The 24,214-nt window shown below is 40.0% G+C and overlaps 2 protein-coding genes across 3 annotated transcripts; one reads left to right on the forward strand and one right to left on the reverse strand.

Moving 5' to 3' along the window:
* Positions 1-13,517: 13,517 nt before the first annotated feature.
* On the forward strand, positions 13,518-15,375 carry LOC118217342 (ATP synthase subunit f, mitochondrial-like). Its single transcript, XM_035399258.1, has 4 exons — positions 13,518-13,633; positions 14,716-14,823; positions 14,949-15,065; positions 15,238-15,375. The coding sequence occupies exons 1-4, from the start codon at positions 13,579-13,581 to the stop codon at positions 15,264-15,266; spliced, it is 309 nt and encodes a 102-aa protein (XP_035255149.1). The 5' UTR covers positions 13,518-13,578; the 3' UTR covers positions 15,267-15,375.
* Positions 15,376-15,761: 386 nt separating this feature from the next.
* Positions 15,762-21,598, reverse strand: cpsf4 (cleavage and polyadenylation specific factor 4). 2 transcript variants are annotated; one of them, XM_035399256.1, is made up of 8 exons: positions 21,214-21,598; positions 20,598-20,663; positions 19,800-19,952; positions 19,320-19,415; positions 18,397-18,490; positions 18,129-18,198; positions 17,610-17,774; positions 15,762-17,246 (listed from the first exon to the last, which is right to left on the reverse strand). In XM_035399256.1, the coding sequence occupies exons 1-8, from the start codon at positions 21,314-21,316 to the stop codon at positions 17,178-17,180; spliced, it is 816 nt and encodes a 271-aa protein (XP_035255147.1). In that variant the 5' UTR covers positions 21,317-21,598; the 3' UTR covers positions 15,762-17,177. The 2 variants fall into 2 exon arrangements, with proteins under 2 accessions (XP_035255147.1, XP_035255148.1); XM_035399257.1 differs by having other exon boundaries at positions 20,613-20,663; positions 21,214-21,593.
* Positions 21,599-24,214: the final 2,616 nt, after the last annotated feature.

A 24,214-nucleotide genomic window follows, 5' to 3' on the forward strand; every position in this document is an offset into this window, starting at 1 on the left:
CCACACGCGGTGTAATTATCTTAATTCATGCAATGAGCTCACTTGTGAGCTTTATGAAATTCTTTGGAACGCATAAGTGCACTGAATTAGAGAAACAGAAAAAAAAAAAATATATATATATATATGTGTGTGTGTGTGTGTGTGTGTGTGTGTGTATATATATATATATATATATATATATATATATATATGTGTGTGTGTGTGTGTGTGTGTGTGTGTGTGTATATATATATATATATATATATAATACAGGGGAGGAAAATAAATATATGTAGATGTGAGTCCCTACATGGTAAAACCAAACTGGAGTATAATGATCTTCGACTACACTTTCCACAGTGGCTGTATTGATTATGCATGCGTCCGCATTTGGATGCAAATAATGTACCAAAGGCCAGTACTGTCACAGATAAACCATGGCTGCCAGGAAGAGAATACAGGACATAGTATGGATATAGTATGAGGGATAATTGATGCCCACCAGGACAATTATGCCGCATAATCGCGCGCAAAAGAGCGACAAATACATTGTACCAGTATAAGAAAGGCTTTTAAACGTAGGCTACCACTATGCGGTAAATGAAATGCACCAATAGTGTGGTGGGTCAACATATGTGAAATGACATAGCCTTTGTGACGGTTATGAGAATGTTTTCCATCGGGAGATGCTAGTCACCAATACACGCAAATGCAATTAATTTTTCTTTGGGTACGGAGGCTGGAGGCAGCTACAGGAGCTCTTATTTCGCGCGATCCTTGAAGCGGGACTGATCTATATTTATCCCCGCGTCCCCCAGGTTTCTAGTCGGCTCGGCGGCGGGTTTGCGACTCCGCATGCTGTCCGTTGCCAGCCTTTTTAACTCCGCATTAGCAATGCAATTTATCACGGCGGAACCTTGCCAGCGCGAGCGCGGGTGAATTCTCAATCAATAGTCAGAATGGATTGCGGCTTTCTGCTGCCATCATTAACTGAAGTGGAATCTGTGTCCACATTGCTTAAAGGTCTGGTGAACCTCCGAATAGCAATACCGAATTGCAATGATGGGTGAGGGATCGTTTCCGAAACCATTTAAAGGTCACCACCAATGCTCTTCGGAGGCTTAGCTGCTCGTAGTTACGGTGCACTATTCACCGGTGGTTGAAATTCATTTTGCATTCATTTGTTTGGTTGACATCAATAGGCAGGTCTTGAAAGGGATCCTGAAAACATTAATTAGTCAGGTGTACCATGCACAGACCTAGTCGATGGCCATTTCAAGGCTGGAGCAGCAAATCTTACCAGACATTTTCTCTTGCTTTTATTTTCTCTTGTTCTTCTCTTTATTTTCTCACCCTACAGTTGTATACAGTGGATTCAGATGTATTGTGTACAGTATACAGTGTATTAATCACCTGACAATGGTTTTAATATGAAAGTATTTTTTTAAAGTCAGTGGGATATTCTATCTGCATATGGAATACAATATCCTTTTTCCCATAATTATATGCTTGCACTTGCAAATATACCCTCACCACAATTTCAGGGCAGGCATTGTTCGGATATCCACGGGACCTTGTTCCCAGGTGGATACTGATCACCTCTCTCACTGGAAAATAACAGTTTAAGTATTCATACTTTAGAGCTCTGGGATGGAAATAAACCAGCAGCTTAAGATTTCATTTCAGAGCTCAAAGGACATTCGCATACATTAGTCCCGTGCTATTTAATTGCTACAGTTGTTATTACTGCCGCTGCTTTTGGGATTGCAGTTGCCAATGTCATTTGTGATGTTTTGGGGATTGTGGTTGTTGTTTTTCTGTTTGTATTGTGCTTTTTCGGTTGTTGGCATTTACTGATGTTTTTCTGGGACTCTGGCGGTTAATGCTGTTTCTGGTGTTGTTGGGGCTGCTGTTATCAGTATTGTTTCTGGTGTTGGAGGGTTTGCCAGTGTTATTTGTGACGTTGCCCTTGGGGGTGCGGTTGTTATTTCTCTGTTGTTGGGATAGCGGTTGTTGTTTTACTGTCATTGGGGTTGTGGCTGTCGATGTTGTGTCTGGGTTTGTGGTTGATGCCACTGCAGGATAGCCAGAAGCAATGAAGCAGACTAAGTTTTCATGCAATCCAAATAGCATTCTTTGTTTTTTTTCTCTTTATTTAGCTTTTCCATTTACTTGATTTTAATGTGTTTTCCAATAGCTTTTTTTTTCCTCAGAGGCACTCTGGTTGTTACAGTGCTGGTGAGTGGGAGAGAGAGCTGTCCAGAGCATTATCCATTCAGCACCATCCTAATCCAAACTGTGATGAAGCATTATTCTCCCAGTCAAATACATGGGCTAAAATTGGCCTTTCACAAAACAGAGATTAAATATGCATCTAAGACAGTTTCAACAGTCACAATAGAGATTTCTCTTAGTCTTGTGCAGAACAGTTTGGACAGTGCCTAAACTTAAAGTCTGTTGTTTGTTTACAAAATCACAGAGGCAGATTACACTTTAGTGATGCACGGTCATGTAAAGAATTGCTCAACTAATTAATGTGACACAAATTGGCAGCAAGATTTTAAGACAATGAGCTGTAGATTTATTTCAGTGTTTACAAAAAACTGTATGACACATTTGGGTACTTATGAGATGTTAACAACCAGTACCAAATCAATGGACATTAAATAATCCATCCATCCATCCATTATCTATGCCCGCTTATCCTGGGCAGGGTCGTGGGGGGTGCTGGAGCCTATCCCAGCATGCATTGGGCGAGAGGCAGGAATTCTATGCATCAAATAATGAGTCTATTTGAAGAAATCATTACAATATTTTGTGTGTACACTTCAAGTATTTATTTGTTTGTCTGAATGTTTTTAACAATTAGTTAACCAGATCGGTCAACTGGGAACTCCTTTCTGTTTTTCAGTAAATGAATTAATGTGGGCATATGGAATGCGAAGAACTGTGCAGCAGCCTACCAGATACAGAGCATAATTAGGTTGCTAGATGTAAAGAGACAGTTTTGTGGGAATTTGACCAGGACGCTGGAGTTAACATCCCTACTTCAATTGCCATGGGGATCTTTAATGATCACAGTGTGTCAGTATCTCGGATGAGTGCCTCATCATAATGAAGGTGCCTTCTACAGCACACTGCCCTCATCACAAATGCGGGTTAACTGGATTTCTATTTGGCCCAGAAGGAAGAATAACCGCACTGGCCAAACACCACCGTAGTTTTCACTATTCTATGGAAAATCGCTCGGAGACGAGTGTAGCGCTAGATGCAGCTCTGCAAGAGTGCCGGGTCTCAGTTCCTGCTGACTCACACACGCTGTACAGGGCATCCAAAAGGTGACCTATTGAGTTTGTGTCAGGTCAACTGAATGGCCACTCTATCACATGCACGTTGTGTCTCATCAGGAAAGTCCAGCGGGCGGATTCCGCGTGCGGCCGCGCACCTTCACGCATAAACGCGAGGGGTTACTTTGTGCAGAGGAAGCCGCGGTGTGAAGCAACGTCCGCGTTACATGCCACGGCCAACGAGGTGCTAACGAACCGAACGGCCCCATCCAATCCACACTGTATTGCAGGGCGTACCTTTGCAAATCCACATCCAGGCCGGTCCATTTACATTTACATTACAGGCATTTAGCAGACGCTCTTATTCAGAGCGACTTACACAACTTTTTTTACATAGCACTTTACATTGTATCCATTTATACAGCTGGATAGATACTGAAGCAATGCAGGTTAAGTACCTTGCTCAAGGGTACAACGGCAGTGTCCTTACCCGGGAATCGAACCTGTGACCTTTCGGTTACAAGCGCAGTTCCTTACCCACTGTGCTACACTCCGGTCCACCTGAACAAGCCAATACGGATTGCAGGATTTCAGAATGCATTGTCGCTGAACACAACAGTGCCTCAGTCCATGTTTGGCAAGTTAAAGCTGGAATGTCTTTGTGTCAGGGACTTTTAGTCAGGGCAGGCGCGGTAGTCACAAGGGGTAGCTACCTCCGTTGGTTCACCACGCTTCACTCATCTCATCAGTGCACAGAAAATATAAACACATGTAAAATCTGATGCAAATATATAGACCTTCTTTGCCTTTTTAGGGGTGTGTACCTCGTGCCTTCCAAACCACATACTCTTATTCATAGTGCTGGTATTTATATGGCCAAAAATATTTTGCAATTCAGAACATGACTGTGAAAAGAAATGCTAACGAACAATCGTGCACTATTTATTGATTTTGTTTTTGCTGGATTTTCACAAGATAAGCGGTGTCTACATTGTGTCCAATCAGATCTTACTGCACTACCTCGGTATCACTATGGTGACCTGGCTAGCTCAGGCTCTGATCCTCAATTCTGATCTAGCCGTGTCGCTGTCCAGGTAACCCAGCAACAGTTTGGGATGCAGGAATACGAGGATGCTGGAGATTCATCAGGCAGACACACAGGTTTTGTCCGGAGGCCATATGCATACGGCTGTTTGTGTCCATTTCATCAGTCACAAGGTCCTCCCATGTCAACGCAGGTGGATGCACCTTTTTATTGAGTTATATAGACCATGCACTTCCTTGTATTTTGTACCCATTTGCACGCATGCAAATCATTCTGCCGCATATGCTCTAGTAAATGTCAGATGTGCTGAAAAGAAAAAACAAAAGACACGTTTTGATGTAAGTTTGGTCGCTTGTGTAAGCTGTGGCAAAATGAATCCTGTGCGATTAAATAAAAAAATTTTTTTATTACTGTTGCAGTTGTGCAGCAATAAAGTGCAATCTGTCTTAGAGTGAAAGGTCGGAGGTTTTAGCGTTGTGGAGAACTGGGTAAAGCTACCAGTTGGGTATCAACTACAGCCACTTTTACAGAAACAGTTTTGAGCCCCAACACTATCTTTAGTTTTCCCAAAAGTTTTACCTGTCGCGTTGCTAAAGACATCATCCTTCATTTTAGAAAAGTGCTGACAAGCAAGACTCCTCAGGCATCTACTGCAAATAGCAGAATGTAGCTGCTCCTTGTTTTTGCTCGGCGAGATTTCGCCAGCTGAGGTTCTGGTAATGGTGTCAGAGTGTGCCCATCGTGCAGCTGGGTCGCTGTTTTTGCTCAGCTGGCCAGTGAAGGCGCTTTTGTGCAGTGAGACAGGAGAACCCCCATTTACCGAGTCCTTTTCTCATTTGGTGACGCCGAAGGCACCAGTACACTCGAAAAGAAATTAAACTTTTTTGTTTGAAATGACGCGTCCCGAACAAGAGGCGAACGAAAAGATGTGGTGTTTTGAGTTTGATTTGAGTTTGTACGGCACGGCGTGCACAAGACCCAAGTGTAAACTGTTTTCAAGCAGTTCAGAAACAGCCCAGCCATTCTGCTGCTGCTAGCCAAACATCAAGCATTGTAGGCATTTAGCAGATGCTCTTATCCAGAGAGACTAATACAACGTTTTTTTTTTTTTACATTGCATCCATCTACACCGCTGGATATACACTGAAGCAATGCAGGTTAAGTACCTTGCTCAAGGGTACAACAGCAGTGTCCTACCAGGGAATCAAACCAGTGACGTTGAGGTTACAAGACCAGCTCCTAACCCATCTTACTACACTGCCGCCCGAAACTAGACCTGTCTCAGTCTTGACCTTGTGAAGTCCACCATGACGCACCAGATAATGTAATTTATAACAGGATAATCTTTCCCCATTAGGTGTGAGAAATAAGACAGGATTTCAGGCAACCCTCAGGCCCACTCTGCCCTAGTGGACAGGGACTTTTGGGGTGCCTTTGTCATTAATTGTGTCTGTCACTGAGAACTGAGGCAAAAGAGAGAACCACATCCACACCTCAGGCAGCCGACATACAAGGGATCATGTCGATATGTGATCAATATTACTGTCTGCCTTACCTTGAGAAAGGGAGGAAGAACCAACCCCTTCCACCCACCCACCCACCCAGAGCCACATTATATAGCTAGCTCCTGTATACAACAAAAAGCAGAATAATCTTTAGATCTATGAGCCATCTAGGCCAGGGGTGGCCGACCCAGAGGCCGACCCTGGAGAGCCGCAGAGCCTGCTGGTTCTGTCGTTACTTTGCACTTAATTGATCAATTAAAGCAGTTGATTGCACAGTAAACTCACCTGAGTTGATACCTTGGGTCCAAGTCAGAGGTGGGCAACGAGGGCCGTATCCATTTCTGGTTTTCATGCCAACTTCTGCCCTTAATTACTCAATTAGCTCTTAATTTTTACGTCATCTGACATAATAAGCACATGAACGACAAAGACTGTTTTTGTGTCCCTGAATGAAACGTTCTACGAGTGAACCAGTTGTATACAGCCAATTGGCTCATTTAGCCAGGGTAATTGGTGGAAACAAAAACATGCATGCACACCGGCCCTCCAGGAACAAAATTGCCCGCCCTTGGTCTAAGTGGTTGATTTGTTTACAGTGAAACCAAAACCAGCGGACCTTGCAGTTACCCAAGAACATGCTAGGCCACTGCTGACCTAGGCCTAAAATGGAATTAGTAATGATGATCCCTTTGATCTGGACAAAAAAACCTCTCAATCGCTCTTTACTAGTGGTGGGTGAGTTTTTTGCTTTTGGTCTGTCGCCGGAACAACGGAACATCCCTACGGAATGACACCCTCCCTCCCTTGACAACGCTACAGCCAATTCACAAGCTGACCTGCAGATCCGTTGGCTACCAGATCATGGGCAATTTCATGTCCGTGAGGCTTGCCTGGCAGCCATAAAACAAAATCGCTCAGCTTCAAATTCTTTAAAGCTGAGCATTTCATCTATTTAAGTAAATAAATAATTCACCTGCCGTTCAGAACTGAAAACAGCCACCGCTGAGTCATCTCGCATACGATGGGTTTTATCATTAATAATAAACCTATGTGGTTTATTATGCTCAGTCGTAATTGTCTGTGGTTAAACCACCTTTCACAAACACCAAAGAAGTCTACCCACAGGGAAGCAGAGTGGGTTGTCCTTCATGTTCTTTTATGATATGTTCAGGTTTTAATATTTGATCACAATGATTATTTTTATAAGCACTGATGAATTGTTTACAACGATTATTCCAGCACTGTTTATTCATGTGAATTTACACGCAGTGGTGCTACAACACTGTGCTATAGATCTTCCTAACCACTCCTTTCTTCCACTAATTTTACCACCATATCTGTTTGTCTGTTGCCGAGTGGCGGCTGGTGAGCTGAAAATTGGTGGGGTAGACCTGATTATCGGTCTCGACCTGTTTTCATTTATTTTCCTTGATTAACAAGTGTGCCAGTGATCTGAATAATCAATCAGTGGGTAAAAGCACAGCCTCTTCACATCATGTTAGGGAGATTAAACAATAAATTAAATTTAGATCAATCAGTTTTAATCACCAAGTAGGCCTACATTTTACGAAAAAAGATACACCATTCTCTTAACTACTGCGTTAGCTTTCAGCACAACCAACAATAAAGGCTATTTTAACAAAACCCGTGCTTCAAGATTGTTTAAAAGACAAAATATGTGTATTGCACATCTCTGTGATGAATATTCAACTAGTGCGCGAAGAATTATGAACAAGGAATAGCCTACGTGTCCACGCTTTAAAATAATGTTTTAAAAAATACGTGCAATTTTGCGTTGCTAAAATAAGAAATTTATTACTCATCTAATAGCATAATTGAGGACAGATGGCTATAACTGACGGTACTGACTTGAGTATTTTGTGAATTAATCACTGTATTGCTAATCAAGGAAAATAACTGAAAACGAGCTGAGACCAATAATTTTTAAAGTTTAAAGGAAAGTTTTTCGCCCCCACCAATTTTCAGCTCACCAAAAACCATTGCTGTTGGCATTTGCTCAGAAAGCATCAAACTCCATGCCAAAGCCCACTGCTCTGTTACCTTAAAACTGACTTGAATTTAATACAGTGCTAGCTGTCCTGGTCCAGAAGGGACGCGGAGAGATAGTTTTTTTTTTAAATCACTGTAGTTTCTTAGGCCTGCATTAATGCACAGCAGTAAAAAGGGGTCTTAGGATTATTATCAGCCCCAGAGGAGTCCTAAGAGAGAAGATAAACCAAATATGATGAGATGATTGCGCCTCTCTCAGAAGTTACACCTCGTTCCTGAGAAAGAAAAGTCAATTTACTGCCCGAAAGCTCATTTCCTGATGAACAGGTCTGCGATGAATTAACACTCTCTTGAGGTCCATGAAGTGCTTAACAATAGTAGTAAAATCTAAACAGTTGGCAGCTTCTTGTATTTTTCATTACATTAGCTTCACCGCAGAAGATTTCCCATAATGACATGTCTTGCGCCTAATCTTCTTCTTGCAGTGAAGAGTGGGAAAAAAGTGTGATAGCTACCTTAGCACTTGGTTGTGGAGTGGAGGTACAAAGTGTATCCTCTCTCCTTCGCCCCCTCCCTGAACAGATATGTTCTGTCATATCTGTTTGCACTGAATTAACTGTATTGTATTGGATGTTTTGTCGTGTCTATGTTTGAATGTTAGAGGACCACAATGCAAATAAGCCTGCTGTCTTTCTTGTGTTTCTATCCTCGACCATTTTTAAAGGATTTCTGTCTGCTATGCAGACATATGCATTTTGTATGCAGTCTTAGGAAAACTTGCTATTAAATTGTCAAATAAATTCATTCATTCATTCATTCATCCTTTCTTATTTTCTTCCCTCGTCCGTCACTCGTTCCTTTGACTCCAGTCTCACCTCAGCTTTGACTCAAGGACCAAAACCTTCAAAGAAGCTGTTTTAAGGGAAAGGACTATTCAATCTAAGACTATACAAAACCACATGCCAAATTAATTCACAACCACATAACCACAATATGACCTCAGATTTTAACCGAGCTACATGAAAGGGGTGAAGGCACTTTGTTAGAATGGTTTTGTTTCTTGAATGACACTTTACTGTAGGATGACGTAAATTAATTCAGGAAGGTTCTTTCTTTCAGAGACAAAGAGGTTGCATTCTTTTCTGCTTCATAGCCTCAGTTTGAAGCTAAAACCCCACCATTCTTGTAAAAACAAGCCAAGAGGCTGTGGGTGTTTTTGAAGATAAATAATCTTTGTTTTTGTTTATCTGACATTGTCAATAAATGTGACATTCGCTACACAAATCTCTTTATGACTGTACTGTTCCTGTGCCTGTAACCTTATCTTTCATCCTTTTCCAGCCCACCCCCTCTTGCAATGGTTGGCCAGTGTGAAGGCAAATTAAACGTCACCAACAGATTCTTATCGCAAACGGGTAGCGGGTCCCAACAGCGCTGCACCCTCTGCCTCCCTTCGGGCCTAAACGGCCACACAAGCAGATCAAGACTCGTATGCTTTAACAACAGGAATACGTGATGTCGTATCTTCTGTATCCTGGCATAGGGCGTCTTAATGTCAAGACCTGTTAACGACAGTCAGTGGTCCATTACAGCTGAGCAGGAGAGAGAACGGAAACATTTCTGCATTTTTAAATGTACTGTTTATACTCTCCACGGTTGCTGGGGTACAAATTTGACATTCCGTAGGACGAGAGTGAAGAGCGTGCTTCAAAAATCACGTGGGCACACAATCTACGAAAACATCCCCCCTTCCGACATGTTAGGACTTAGCCTGGCTTGGAACTGATTCATACTGGAATGCTGTGGCACTTATCGTGGCACAGAAAATGAAATTGAAAACAGAGAATATGGGCACTTCAGGCGCCGAGCGCTCGGGCCAGCGCATCTGCAATGAAGCTGCGCGGTTCTGATTTAGCTGCACAAGCAGAGGACTCTGGGAAGGTCACACGCTGCATCGGAGGTGCAAAACTCATTGGGAGCAGAAGGTTGTCATCATTCACACTATGCAGGTCCCTGATGGGCTATGCTTCAATAGAGAGTGCAACCAAGACACCGCCCAGCCCTATTAATCCATTTTAATAGTTCAGAGCCTTAATTATGGAATTTCCACGCAGCTGCAATTCCAACAACCCATTTATTCCCGGTGATTCTGGCCACTAGCTTTTACAATAATTACATCGTTCTAAGGCCGCATTTAGATAACGTATTATTGTACCACAGTACATAGTCTAATGCTATGATTAGCTGAGGACCAATGTTGAGTTGGTCCTATGTAAATTTGTGTAACTGAGCATAACATAGTGCTCAGTTACAATTATATTCTAAATTTTGCCGTGTGTGCGTAAGGGGGAGGGGTTGGGGAGGGGGGTGAGTGCCAAGCACCTTGTGTTCGCTGAGTATGGAAACTGCAGAAAATAATTAAATTCAAAGGCTTTTTAATCATGGAAAAACGTAAAGCATAAATCATAAAGAAGATGAAATTTTGCAGCGAGGCATCAATTTGGGAACAAATTGCTTGAAGACAGGAGCACTTGTCCTGCGTTGAAGCCCTCTTTTTGAAGTTCACTGCCAGCCCAAGTTGCGAAAGCATTGTTCCATCTTAATTACAGTCTTCATTTTTAATGCTATCTGCTTTTAATAACTAATGAAATGCCCTACAGGCATTGACCTCTCCCTCACCCGCCCAGACCTTATCTCCGGCCAGTGCTTGCTTTTCATACATTGTAATGAGTCCATTACATCACCTCTGCCAACTTCTGCTTTTTTTCAGCTCATGACTGATGCAAAACACAAATGGGACTGACAGTCTAGACTTATATCCAAAGTCTTATATCCAAAACCGGACGCTGCCTACTACATTTTTTTCTTCAAGCTAATACTAAGAACCAGGGACAAGTACAGAATTTTCAAAGCAAAAATAATTTCCAAATGTATCATGCCTGAGAGAAGCCTGGAGGTTTTGGCTAATTAATGTGTTTTGAAGCATTTGAGCCAACAGTGTTGGTTTTGATAGACATGGTTCAGTGCCCACAAACCACACCATTATCCTGAAATACATTATTGCTGCACTACAAACCACTATCTCAGTCAAAGACTAAGATAGCTTACTAACACATCAGTTTGTTTGGATTTGTGTGCAGCTAGTTTATAAGTAGCAAAATAACCACCAAATTTGATCAAAATCATGAAGTAATCTTAAATCATACATGATAAAATGATTAAATTAATCATAGACCAATCCAGATAGATTATTACAACAAAGTAACAAATTACAACAAACTCTCCTTTAAGATGACATGGCAGTTTGGACTAAAACCATATTTTTTGTTCCAGTTGAAAAAAGGTACTGGCTTCCAGAATAACAACAGAAAATAGTTATCAATGCTAAAGGTAATGGATACATCATGAGATCAGTTTCACAAACAATGACATACCCAGAGGTAAAATATACCAGAAGCAGACAAAGAAAGAAAGAAAGAAAATAAAGAACTTGCTAGTACATTTTAAAACACTGGACCTTAGTCGCCATTAGCATGTCTGATATTAATCTCCTGCTGGGGATTGGAAATTATTGAGGAGGATGAAAGCGGCTTCTTGCTTCTCCATTCCCCAGAGTCATTAAAAATAAGCACATGTGCGGATTATTCAGAATAAGAGCGCGAGAAAGCTGTGAAAATGCTGATGTCATCACTAGATGATAAGTTTTGTGAAGTATGTAAATTTAACTTCAAGTTAAAGCAATTAGTTCTTGTCAGAGCATATTGAGAGATTAGGTGGGTGGATACAGCAAGCATCGGTTCAGCATGCACACTGTTCATTTATAATTCATTTATGCGTTTGTAATTAGTAAAGCAGTTGTGTAGAGGCGATCAATGCTGCATGAACACATTTGTCATTTATAAACCAATTGTGGTGAATAAGAAGGTACTGCATTAGCTACAAGTTGTTGCTCCATTAGCTTGCCTTCAAGACTCTCTTTAAAATATCAGTTATTAAAAGAATGAACAATTTGATTTAGCAAAACACAAGAGACATTGACTGTTACGGCCGGCTCAAAGGGCCGCAACTCATACTACAGGGCTTATATTGGGCCACACGCAGGTGGAGGCAATCAAGCAATTAAGCAATTAGGTATTACCTCCACCTGCACTACCCAGGCAAGCAGAGGCTGGGGACGTAACATTGACATTGATAATAATATTAGGAATTACTATTGCTGTTTCATAACTTTTTTTATTTAATCTTTACATATGATTGCAAAGCCCCATGTTCAGCAGCTAGTACTCCAATAAACAGATGGCACACTGTTACCTCATCCTTAAGTGTACCTGCTAATGTGCTAATTTGGTACTAGAGAAAGCACTCCCATTATATTGAGCGCAATTAAAAACAATTGTGCTGTTTAATTAAGCCTAAAAATATATTTATTTCGGTTGATACAGTATGTAGTACACAGGCATTTCTACAGTTCAGTTTTGGTTTAAAAAAATGGCCAAAAAAAAGAGCTCAATGCCTCAAGTTTTCAGCTGGCAGCTTCATTGAACAGTACTCGCCAAACATCAGTTTCATCTTCAACAGTGCAGGGATGAAGTTTCAAATAAAAAGCCACTTCTGAAACTGGCAAACACAAAGAAAAGGTTCAAATGAGCATTAGAACACAAAGACTGGACTGTAGATAATTGGAAAAGGGTATTATGAATGGCATCCTGGAGTCATCTATGGGGATGAAACTGATGTTTGGCGAGTACTATTCAATGAAGCGTCCAGCTGAGGACCTGTGAGGCGTCTGTTTCTCAAACTAGAGACTCCAATGCACTTGTCATCTTGTGCAGTTGTGCATCTGGGCCTCTCTTTCTGTCCAGGTTAGATCTAGTCTGCTCTCTTCTTTCAAAACAGTAATGCACACCTTTGTATGAAATCTTCAGTTTCTTGGAAATCTCATGCATGAAATAGTCTTCACCTCTCAAAACAACAATTGACTGACAAGTTTATAGAGAAAGCTATTTTTATACTTTTAAATCAAAATTGAACTTCAGTAGATACTGTGGCAACAGAAAGAAATATATTTTGTAGCTTAATTAAATAGCACAATTGTTTTCAGCTGCAGTTAATATAATGGGAGTGCTTTATCTAGTAGGCTACTATATTAGCACAAATACTTAAGGATGAGGTAACGCACTGTGCTCTGGAGCAATGGCTTCTGAAAATGGAGCTTTGCAATCAACAGTTATTTCAAATAGTAATTTGTAACATTGTCTTGGCTGCATTTTTGGATCGATTTAATGCTACCTTGGTGAATAAAAGTATCAATTTCTTTCGAAAACATAAAAAAATTCTCAGTGATGCCAAACTTTTTAATGGTAGTGTTTGTATGTCTGTATGTATGTATGTAAGCTATTTACAGTCTAGTGTATAAACAGACTCTGTCCATGAATTACATTCTGGGAGTATCAAAAAAAAAAAAAAAAAAAAAAATGAAAACATGAAATTATCTGCAAATCACAATTAGTTATCTTTACCATACACATGAAGGCCTATCTCAGGAAATCTTCGTTTGGCAACTTCTCGTTGATCATGTTCACAGACTGACGGTGATGATTCCCGCTCACAGTCAATGCCAACCAAATGTTTTGCACCTAAGTTCCTGTTATCCCACTGGAATGCATTTTATATATTTTACCATTTTATTTTGGAAAGGTATCTGCAAAACGTTTCTCTTCTCCCACAATGCACTCGTCTTATTTCCTCTCCCATGATTCAAAGCGGTCTGAATGGTCGAGCATTAGGCAAGATGGCGGACAGACCAGGTAAGGTTTTAAGCTAGTTGAGCATAGTGAATGGATTGAATAGGTTAAATGTGTCTTTTTATAGTAATTTTTTATTTGTTGTATACTACCAGTTACTCTTTCACTGACATTCGCCATTTAAGCTGGTTTTATTTTGTGCTTAGTTTAATGTAAATGATTGTTAGGAGGCCGCATCGGAGACCTTTCCTTGCGAGTCAGGTCAAGGACTTTGCTGTCATTGTCAGTCAACATAGCTATGTGTAGCTAACGTTAACAAATACAACTATAAACGATTCTGCTAAATATATTGGAAAAACTATTGACGCAGTCCTGTGATATGGTTGATTCCAACTGCGTACTGTTAAGCTGGCTAACTAATATTAGCCACTTTGCTTTATTAACAGCATAGCTAGCTTCCAACTTGGCTAGCTAATATTAACTACTTGGCTACTTCCTTGCGCCGTAAGTGTGCTACCTAACGCAAAAGTTTGCGATGTTATAATTATAGAAAAGCTTAACAGATGGCCAGTTTCCATTCCCTCAATGCACATGATATGCAGTAAGATCACTGGTCTTATTTGTCTGGTGGCTGTTGCGCTAGTTCCCTTTGCTCCACGCACTTGCTATGTAGCTGAAATGCACTCTAGCTAGTGTTTGTTTTGCAAGATGTTATTAATTCAACCCACCTCGTCGAGAGCTCGCTAGATGTCTTGGTAGTGAGCGAGATATTGGATACTATATGATGCTGGTACGGTGCATAACGGACACAAATCAGGTATCGGCACTGTTGACATTGGACAACCTTTGTGCAATAATTCTGCTATTGATCTGGTTGTGTTTTGATAGTCTCTAGTGATGATAGTCAGTTTGATAGTCTGTAATTACACGATTTCATTTTTGCGACTTAACGGTCATTTAGAAAGCATTTTGCAGCGCGTTGCAAAAAGTGCAAACCATATAGGGATCTAGTCTTCTTAAGGTTGGTTATCTAATATTTAATGAAGCTCGCTCCGCCCTCCGCTCTACAGCATGTCACATTCTTATCCTTTATCAACTTACCGTTTAACCATCCCAATGTATTGTGACTCAAACCTGTTTTGCAGTGCCCGTGACCGAGAAGAGGCTGCTTGATGTCAAGATGGGAGAGCTCCCATCCTGGGTCTTTTCAAGGGACTTCACGCCCAACGGAATCCTTTCCTCTATCCGCAGAGGTGAGCCTGGGAACTCTAATGCGAGCTTTAAACTAAAAGTTCAACTTGTTTTACGTTGTGGCTGTAGAGACATCTAAAACCCGTCAAAGCACCATAATCAAAGATTGTTCGTTGAATACCTACAGGGCACGACAGATATTACAATAAGTACATCAACGTGAAGAAGGGTGGAATCGGCGGCGTTGCCATGTTACTAGCTGGTTATGTAGCCTTGAGCTACCTCTGGGAGTACGACCACATAAGTGAGTGTTTGCCGTTTCACGGGTCTTCCTTTGCGTATTGATGCTCCACCATATGTTTGTAATACAGATGACATTAGATCAAAACAAAATTCTGCTTCCTCAAATTTTAGGACAAAGTGTGTTGTGTTTAGATCGAGACTTTAACTATATTGTTTGTTTTGTTTTTTTTAAGAGCATGACCGTTGGAGGAAGTACCATTGAACCCCACCCACTCTGCTGACAGTGACCTCAGGTTCTCTTGCCGCACCTGTATGCTTTCTGCTTTGTGTGAAGTATACCTGTGACCAATAAAATTTAATCACCCCAGTGACATGGTTATTTGGTTGTTTCCATTAGCAACAGTTTATCTTCTCTTAAATTGTAGGCTTTTTTTTCATGCTTTCACATGAATATGACTAATGGAGATTGTTAACAAATCAAGAGGCAGATGGGTTGTCAGTTACAAATCTGTCCACAATCAATTTAATGGAAAGACCTCAATATTAACAAGTGGGGGGGAAAGCTTAAACACCGTTTTGACCTGAGGTACCATGTTTGAAATGTTTGCACAAGAACCTTTGCGTGAGAGTTTTTAACTTTGGAATTGCTAAAAACAATTAAGTGGACATTGAAGCACACCACTAGAAGATAAATGGGCTGGCTACGTTAACTCTGCCTGTTAAATTAAGTCTTTACCCAGAGTAAAACGCATATGCATATTATGAACAGGTTTTTATTCGGCCAAGTGTACAATTCGCTCGGGCAATGCACACCAGTATGAAAATAAGCCCACCACACCATTAAAAAAAAACCTTTGCCCCAGTACACGACCATCTGCTTAAAAACATCCCCGTGTATTGTATGTCAGTTCCTCTTTATGGTCCAAAGTGAACGTGGCAATGGGGATGCACAGCATATTCACAAGAGGGGCTTTAACCAAGTCATGCAGTTTCAAAGCTCCACAGCTGCAGAAATAATTGGTTGGTGTCCAGTTGTACTGGGCAATTGTGCTAGAAATAGCAAGCCAAGTTGTATAGGTATGAGCACCATTGGCCACATTCTAGTAAAGACAGAATTAAAGAGGAAAGACTGCATGTGCTAATCGTATCAGGCACTCCTATAAACGCCAAAACAGTTGGTTGCTACTAATGAACTTTAACTAGTTCCATTTCATGAGTTATATTTTCCAGAAATCATGGCTGCCATGAACCAGTCAGATTGCAGTAATCTATATACACATTAAACAATGGCTACAGAAATTAAATTTGGCACGTTTCAGTAGTGAAAATTTTTAAGTACGTATCCATCTTTCATTTTATGTGATGAAAAAATTTCATAGCATGTTTACCTTCTTGACTCTGCTGTGTTGGACGTGTAGGTCCAAGTTGATGCGTAAAAATGAATGTGCAATTAAAAAGCAGGTGTTAAAATACCAACCCTAATTGGCGGTATGACTGCCTGGCTCCCATTAACCAATGGGATTATTGGTATTATCTTGAATTATTTTTTTAACCAGATAACATCTACAAAATCCTTTCAATTTTCCATCCCATTTTTGTAGTAAATATCTAAGCATGTACAAGAAATTTAACTACCGTCCAGTAAAGCAATTAAATTGCTAGTTTTTATTTTTGAAATTACAAGATACAAATTGACTGTAATAGTACTTCATTGCTGGAAAGCACTAGAGCTGCCAACAAAATGTGTCCTGTACTTGAAAACGTTGTCTTATGCAAGTTATAACCCTGCAATAGCGGAGAGACAAAGAACAGCCGGTAGCTTGAGATGACGATACAATTACTTCTTTCATCACAGACAAAAAAAAAATTACAATAAAAAAGATTCTGAAATGGTTCAGGGTTCCGGAACCCAAAATAGTTACAAATTCACTCATTGGCTGCGAGCGGTTTCTGTTCGCACCTTCGCCCAGGGGGCTGTTTCACCGTTCTGCAGCAACGAGAATCACCAAATCCTCGGACTTCCGCCGCCATTTCCGTTTTCAATGCTTACTGGACTGGGGGCCGGCGCACCCAGACGTTTCGCCAGTGCTGCTCATGGGGGTCCCGGTCCCCGGGTCGCTCGGGGGGGGAGGGGGGAGGGGGGGCGAAAGCTTGTCCGGTGAGCCGACGGGTGCTACTGCCCGCTCAGGAAAGCCAGGTGTCCCTTTGTACATTTGTTGGCGTAGTGTCCCTTCTCGCCACACTGAGGAGATCAAACAAACAGAAGGAGCGTCAGCGCTAAAAGCAGCAAGCGTAGCCTCGCAAAGGAACTTACGCAAAACGCCGGATTTCTGCCGTTACAATGCACCGAAGGTGATTAGTGAATATAAACTTTAATAATGAAAATGTAATGCTAAATATATAAGAAATCCAATTCAATCCTTTTCAAATTTTATATAGATGTTTTTTTTTTTTTTTAAAGGAAGGTATGATGCATAGATATACATTTTTTAAAAGAAGGATGGTATGATCCATTGATATACATATACATTTTTTAAAAGATGGATGGTATGATCCATAGATTTATACATTTTTTAAAAGACAGATGGATACTGATGCTGGATACCTTATAGCAGGTGACTTGGTCCAGTGGACGGGGCCCTCTGTTGCCCATGTTATTGTGGGAGTGCATTGCCCCGAAGGTATGCTGTGGCCTCTGGTGGTTGGAGTTCATGTTGGGGCTGGTTAGCTGGATGAGCGATAATGAAGACCTGTTCAAGGGCTGGATGTTCTGCAATGGAAAGAAAATTAAAAGGAAAAAATTGAGGATAAAGACTTTATAAGTAGAAACTTTCTTTTTTTTTAAACCGTTGTGCTGAATAGGTGCTCAACCCAAGATGATTTTATTTTTTGGCCATTAGACATTGCATTGTACACGAGAAGAACAGGACAGTTCCTCTTCATCCTGAGCCTGATGTGGCGGCTACATTCGTTATCATTGGCCGTAGTCAGTTTTCAAACAAGAAGACCTTTATTTAGACATGAATGCAATGTGTGATGTTAAGAGGCTGTTGGAGCAAGCCAACAGACACACAGGTGCCTGCACCAACTACGGGAAAAATCAAAAAACTTCAAGACACTGTACCTTTTGAGCCTGTGGCTGCTGCGGCAGAGGCGGTTGTTCTGTTGCACCCAGAGGAAGCTCAAAGCGTGGGCTAAAGGAATGACATCAATTTAACAATTTAACAGCCAATCCGTATTCCACTCTCTCAGAACACAGAGACACGTTCACATCTAGCTGTACCGGTAACCACAAATCAGAATCATCGTTTCGAAAATGCAGCAGTCCTGCACATCTTAACGCAAAAGGGGGAACGAGGGGAAAATGCGAGAAGGAAACGATCTGAACTCACTGCATGAATTTACAAGAGCGGCCTTCCGGACAGAAGCCGACCAGGTAGTTGACGCAGATGACCCTCCGCGTGTGCCTGTGCCGGCAGTCAGGACCTGAGGAAGAGGAGGAGCAAATGAGAACAGGACTCGTAACCAAGCAACCTCCAGGCAGCCGTCCTCGAAGGCAGGATGATGAACAAGCAGTCTGGAAGAATTTTCAGGGCACAGTTGGAGCAATTTAAAAAGGGACTCTCCACTTGGCAGGGGTTAACTAAAATACAGAGAATGGTAAATTAAGAATCTCGTAATTTCCTGTTTGTGATTTTGTTTTGAAATGCACCTGCCATTGATAAAAATTTTGAAGTGCATCTGTCCATATCATATAGTATGATAGGATTTGTACATCAATGTAGAAAGCTAACTTGTCTTGGACACGGTTTGTGTGTTTTGCCATGTTTTTTTTCTATAGGTATTGTTACAAACACATTTTGTAGAAAATTTTTACTTCATCATTTAACATCAAGCCTCTTTAATGTCAAGTTTGAAGGAAAATGAAGGAGACCAGGAAATGGTTTAAAAATCTAAAAGAGGAGTCATGCATATATATTGCTAAATTTATTACATAATAGCATGCAAATGTGCATAAGGGAGAATGAACATACATTTTTGTGTAGGCTAATACAATTCATTGTAGTTAAGAACTGTATATGCCCAGTTCTACGGTTAACTGTATAATTGTAGTACCTGTTGTTAATGGCACCCACAAGCAGATATTTGTGACAAAAAAGGTTGATCTCTTATTCATCATCAAATTTAGACAATATATTCATGACCCCATCTTTGAGATCATAAGACTGATCAAAAATATACCCTGACATACCTTGAGCTGTTTTTACTCAATATTTGTCTCTTTACAATACGTTTGGTTTTCACGATAACTTACCGTGTTTACAGAATCCTCTGTCATACCATGGACAATCTTTGATCTTCGACTCAGGGTCAATGTGTAAGAACGGGCATTCTTTGTTACTGCACTCTCCTACAAAGGAAGAACGAGTTGGAATTATGGTGGGAAGGCCAAAAATAAAACGGGCAGGAAAACTGCATTTGCTATTATCCGACAGAGTCAAGATTCAGATTTAGATTTAGATTCAACTTTATTGTCATTGCACAGAGTACACGTACTGAGACAACGAAATGCAGTTAGCATCTACCCAGAAGTGCAAGAGAAGCAGTAAAGTCCAGTAAGGTGTATGTACATAAGTGAATAAATATGAATACAATATTGATAAATATGAATACAATACAATGTGATATAAACAGTGTAGACAGTTATAAACAATATAGACAGTGGATCGGTATAAATATGATAAATATATTATTAGCAAGGTGCCACAGTGCAAGGTTCGTCAAGCTCACAGACCGAATTTGGAGTAGAAATAGCACTCGGGCATCTTGGTCATGTCGTACTCGTGCAGAAACTCGCACTGGTCCCCCTTCTTGCAGAGTCCCCTCAGCCAGTGTTTGCACACCACAGTTTTCTCTCCACTGATGTGACGGAAGGGACACATCCCTCCTTCAGAAAGCAATAAAAAGCAAATCGGGAAAAACAACCCGATTGTTATGCACTGGAGATTTTGTTACCGCTGTTAGTCTGTGCAATAGGGCCATCCTCTACAAAGTATATACTTTTAAGTCAGTAAAATTCCTTTATTGTATGGACTTCATAGTCCATACAATAGTGGAATAGGAAATGAATTAAAAAACATGAATTCGATATTTACCAAGCAGCATAAACTAATTTAATATTACAAATATTTTATTTTTATTTAAAAAAAAATTTCTAAATAATTTTAGTTTGTGTATGATTTTTCATACACAAACTAAAATTATAAAAATAAAAAAGCAAAGTTCTTGTTTCCAATACTGTCAAATTCAATACTGTAGTTCTGGCTGCATTGTTCAGTGAAAAATCGGTAAAATTATAATTAGGAATTAGGGATTTAGGGATCTTCAATCATATTCTTAAGATGTAACAGTCAATTAAGGGTGAATTATAAAAATAGTTTAAAAGCATGACGGTATAAAAGGTACACAAAAAATGTCCTTACTTACACACGTGGTCTTATACGTGGTTTAATATTTCAAATGCCACACAGATGACGAGATAGCTAGTAAATGCATCTCATTAACGCTCTTAAGAAGTAACTCTAACACGTACCTTTTAAACACGTACCTTTTAAACAGGTAGCTTTCAGAAAGAACTCACACACCGCCGCTCCTGATTCTGAAAAGCATTTAGGAATGTTAAAAAATATTCATATGGCGAAATTGACAGTAAGTGCAAGCAGCAATTGAAGCTGCATCTCAGATATGTGATTTTGTCTTCACTTCAACTTGCTACCAGGAGCGCTGCAGATAGGCTATTTTTAATCACCATCAACTACCATCTCAGCTAACGTGAACTTCAGGTTTGGCGAAGTTACGTAGCTTTGTAATATTACTGTCAAACACAATATAGGGCAGCCCAATTGCAAACCACCACCACAAACATTATGAAAGTTAGGTCGCCAACAACTGTTATACATCAACTGCCGCTAGCTGATACTGGCTGTATACTTGTTGCAGACTAGCTGGCTACATAGTTAGCAAAGTGAAAACTAGATAAAGGAGTCAGTGTTGATGCAAGGTAATGCTTGCGAATTTACTGAACTCGTTACCAACTTGTAAGCTGAGTCAATGTTATGTGCTGGCGCGTAGGGCTTGTTGAAATCATATTTTAAGCAGAATTAGCCAGCACTAATGCTTTTAGCTACGATATTTATAACGTCACTTACTGTCCATTCCAGGGAATGGCAGAGGCTGGGCTCCTAACTGCTGTTCCACAGCAATCTCCAGATCAAATTTTATATGATCCACTGAAGAGATCAATTCCTGCATTTTCGATCAGTGATGATAGCTAACCAATCAGACAGAAATCATAGGACATATGCGAACTGAAAGCTACGAGAATAGCCAAGACGAACGAGTTAGCACCAGTTAGCAAATTGTAGCTTGCTACTTTCCGCTCACTCTCGCTCAACACTTCCGATTCGAACTCTGGCCTCTGAACTTCCACTTTCTACGTAGACCGAAAAACACGCCCTCTGCCCAAAAGTTAATTGGCTTTTCCCCTGGCGATAAAGTACATTGCTCTGGCCATAAACATGACCAGATAATAACAATACATGAAAGTACGCCTCTGCCCCACACAACTTGATATATCTCGATGCTTGAAAGCAGAAATGTGAAGGTAGCAGCTAATATAAAAAAGAAAGTAACTTCCGGTAAGCGCGAGAGCTGAAATTTTCAAAATAAAAGTTTGATTTCACGCTTTCCTGTGATTATTTTTTCGTAGTATTGAACGCAAAAACACCATCCATTTACATTTTGTTTAAATTAAAATAATTTCGTAATTTGTAGCACACTGCTTGACTGTGTTCTATTGTATTTACACATGAATTATTTATCTGTCTATAAATATATTAAATCTCCACTCTGCAGTCAAAATTATGTTTTCTATTCTGCAATTGTATATGTACAATCAAATTATAATTCAAGTGTTAATTGAGTGTATAAATTATAAATAATAGTAAAGAGGTTTAGAATTACAGACACTGTGTTTGTTATGATTTATGTAAATCCATAGTAAACCAATGAATGCATTTTGGGGTAGAAATAGCACAGGTGGGTAACATAATGACACTGCAGCAACCCCTGTGGTTAATTCAAATATTGTTTACATCCGTCCCCCAAGAAGCCATTGCAAGGTGAAACAGTTTCTTGTTTTTGGTAGGAGCTGTAAAGAAGTAGCTGCCATGTGCCAAGTGGAGAGTGGCTAGTTTAGCTAGTTATTGCATCCACTGTGATAGCAACTGAACAAAATTTGCCAATATGTCAAAACAATTGTTTATTGACTTCTTGAACATTCTCAATGCAAACTGAATGTATTTGTAGCACTCCTTGCTATATTTTTTCCTTAGATTTAGATGGCATGCAGTCACAGCCAATATACTAGTAAAAACTGTCTCAGACATCCCCTTTTGGGCTCACACTGATAATACAAGAATATAAACTTGATTGTTTTGAGGAAGATACTGTCTCAGCATTATGGAAAAATAGATTTTTATGTTTTTGTAACCTCAGATGTGTGCCGCTGTCTTTTTTTGTGACCTCATATGCTTTACTATCGGAGTGCTCCAACTGTTCCCTGAAAACTTACCAACTAGCAGGCGGTGGTTCACAAATACCAGGGACAAGCAACAATAACTTTTAAAGAGAAACAAGCAACTTGCCAACATCCTACAGATTCAACACTAATATAAAAAAATATTAATTTAATTCAATTTAATTCTTGGAACCGATCCTCCCCGAAAAAGTACATTGGACTTTTTTTCGCCAGATCAATAGACCTCCAGACTTGTGGACTATCCCTCCCCTTTGAGATTGCTCCTGGCAGAGCTCAGTGTCTCAATATAGCTGTGAGTCATACCACACTGCACGGTTTATTGATTAATATCTTAATCCACCATCTTAAAAACATCATTTTTCCATCAAAGATACTGACCATTCTTTGATCAGATTCACTCTGTTACCTTTTGTATTTATTCAAAATAGATGGCTTATAAACCAGTACTGACAATTCTGCAGGACTGAGGACAGATGAAAGCACAGTTCATGAACATCCTGAACATATACACGTCCCATCTTGCAGTTACTAGAAATCATTTGGACCAGAAAAAGTTGTCCCAATGGGATTTAATGGAAGAGAAGGGTAATACAATTGTTTTTCATTAGTTGATAGTACCCTCTTTTGATGAAATACAGGTAAATAGCTACCCCCAGGCTAATACTGGAAGTCTGTATATGTCTAGGGAATAAATTGTGTGAGTCACTGTTTTCTCTTTGTCTCAACTTTTTATTTCTTTTTTTACTGGTGTGTATAACTGCTGGAATCCGTAACATAGTGATGCATCTTTTTCCCCAATATTAGCATACACATTTCTGACAGCTCTTATACTCTATACATCAGAGAACATATATATTTATATATATTTATAATTTAATTTAAAAAATTCTAATATTTCTGCCTTAAAAAAAAAAAAAAAAAGGTCTTGTTTAATTTATTAGATTGTTGCTGGGCTGATTCTTGGGATGGACTCTTGATTTTTCTAACGCTGTGTAATATGCATGCTTGCCACTGGGGGGCGGGCTTGGAATGTGTTATATCCTTTCACCAAACATTGCCATTATGAATAAATCCTTACATCCACTGGTGGGGCTGCAGTTGATTCATCACCACATTGAATATTCCTCCCCTCCCCCCTTAACCATAAGTATCATTTTATACATTACTCCTTCCTTAAAAGAACCTCAACCCTCAACCCATTACCCTAGTTCAATATCCTAATTACCCATAAAATCATAGCCTGTGCAGGAATAGAAACTTGATAAATTTCCAATTGGAAAAAAGAACTATGGTGAATGTCATGCTTGTGAATATAATTATGGTAAATATACAATAGAAACAGTTTAAATTGTGATAATCATGGTGAATATCCCATGTAGAAAAAGAACTATGGCACATATCCTGTTTGGGAAGAATAATTGCAATTATGTGTGGGGAAAGGATCATGGTAAGTTTGCTTTTACAGTTTGGAAATGTATGCAGTGTGGGGTGATAATGGTAAATATAATTATGGTAGATCAGGGTAAATCAGTAAATTTGGTAATCATGCAAATGTCCTGTAATTGAACAGAATTATGATATATATGCTGTTTCGGAAGAGGAGTCTTGGT

Source organism: Anguilla anguilla, chromosome 17, assembly GCF_013347855.1.
Source record: "Anguilla anguilla isolate fAngAng1 chromosome 17, fAngAng1.pri, whole genome shotgun sequence".
Taxonomy (NCBI): domain Eukaryota; kingdom Metazoa; phylum Chordata; class Actinopteri; order Anguilliformes; family Anguillidae; genus Anguilla; species Anguilla anguilla.

Excerpts from the sequence above, each read along its gene's own strand:
- LOC118217342 (XM_035399258.1), top strand. The coding sequence starts at position 13,579 with ATGATTCAAAGCGGTCTGAATGGTCGAGCATTAGGCAAGATGGCGGAC. Across the intron at positions 13,634-14,715 it reads CAAGATGGCGGACAGACCAG|TGCCCGTGACCGAGAAGAGG; the intron begins GTAAGGTTTTAA and ends CCTGTTTTGCAG. Across the intron at positions 15,066-15,237 it reads CTGGGAGTACGACCACATAA|AGCATGACCGTTGGAGGAAG; the intron begins GTGAGTGTTTGC and ends GTTTTTTTTAAG.
- cpsf4 (XM_035399256.1), bottom strand. The coding sequence starts at position 21,316 with ATGCAGGAATTGATCTCTTCAGTGGATCATATAAAATTTGATCTGGAG. Across the intron at positions 19,953-20,597 it reads AAAAGGTACGTGTTTAAAAG|GAGGGATGTGTCCCTTCCGT; the intron begins GTACGTGTTAGA and ends TGCTTTCTGAAG. Across the intron at positions 17,247-17,609 it reads ACCAAGTCACCTGCTATAAG|TGTGGCGAGAAGGGACACTA; the intron begins GTATCCAGCATC and ends TGATCTCCTCAG.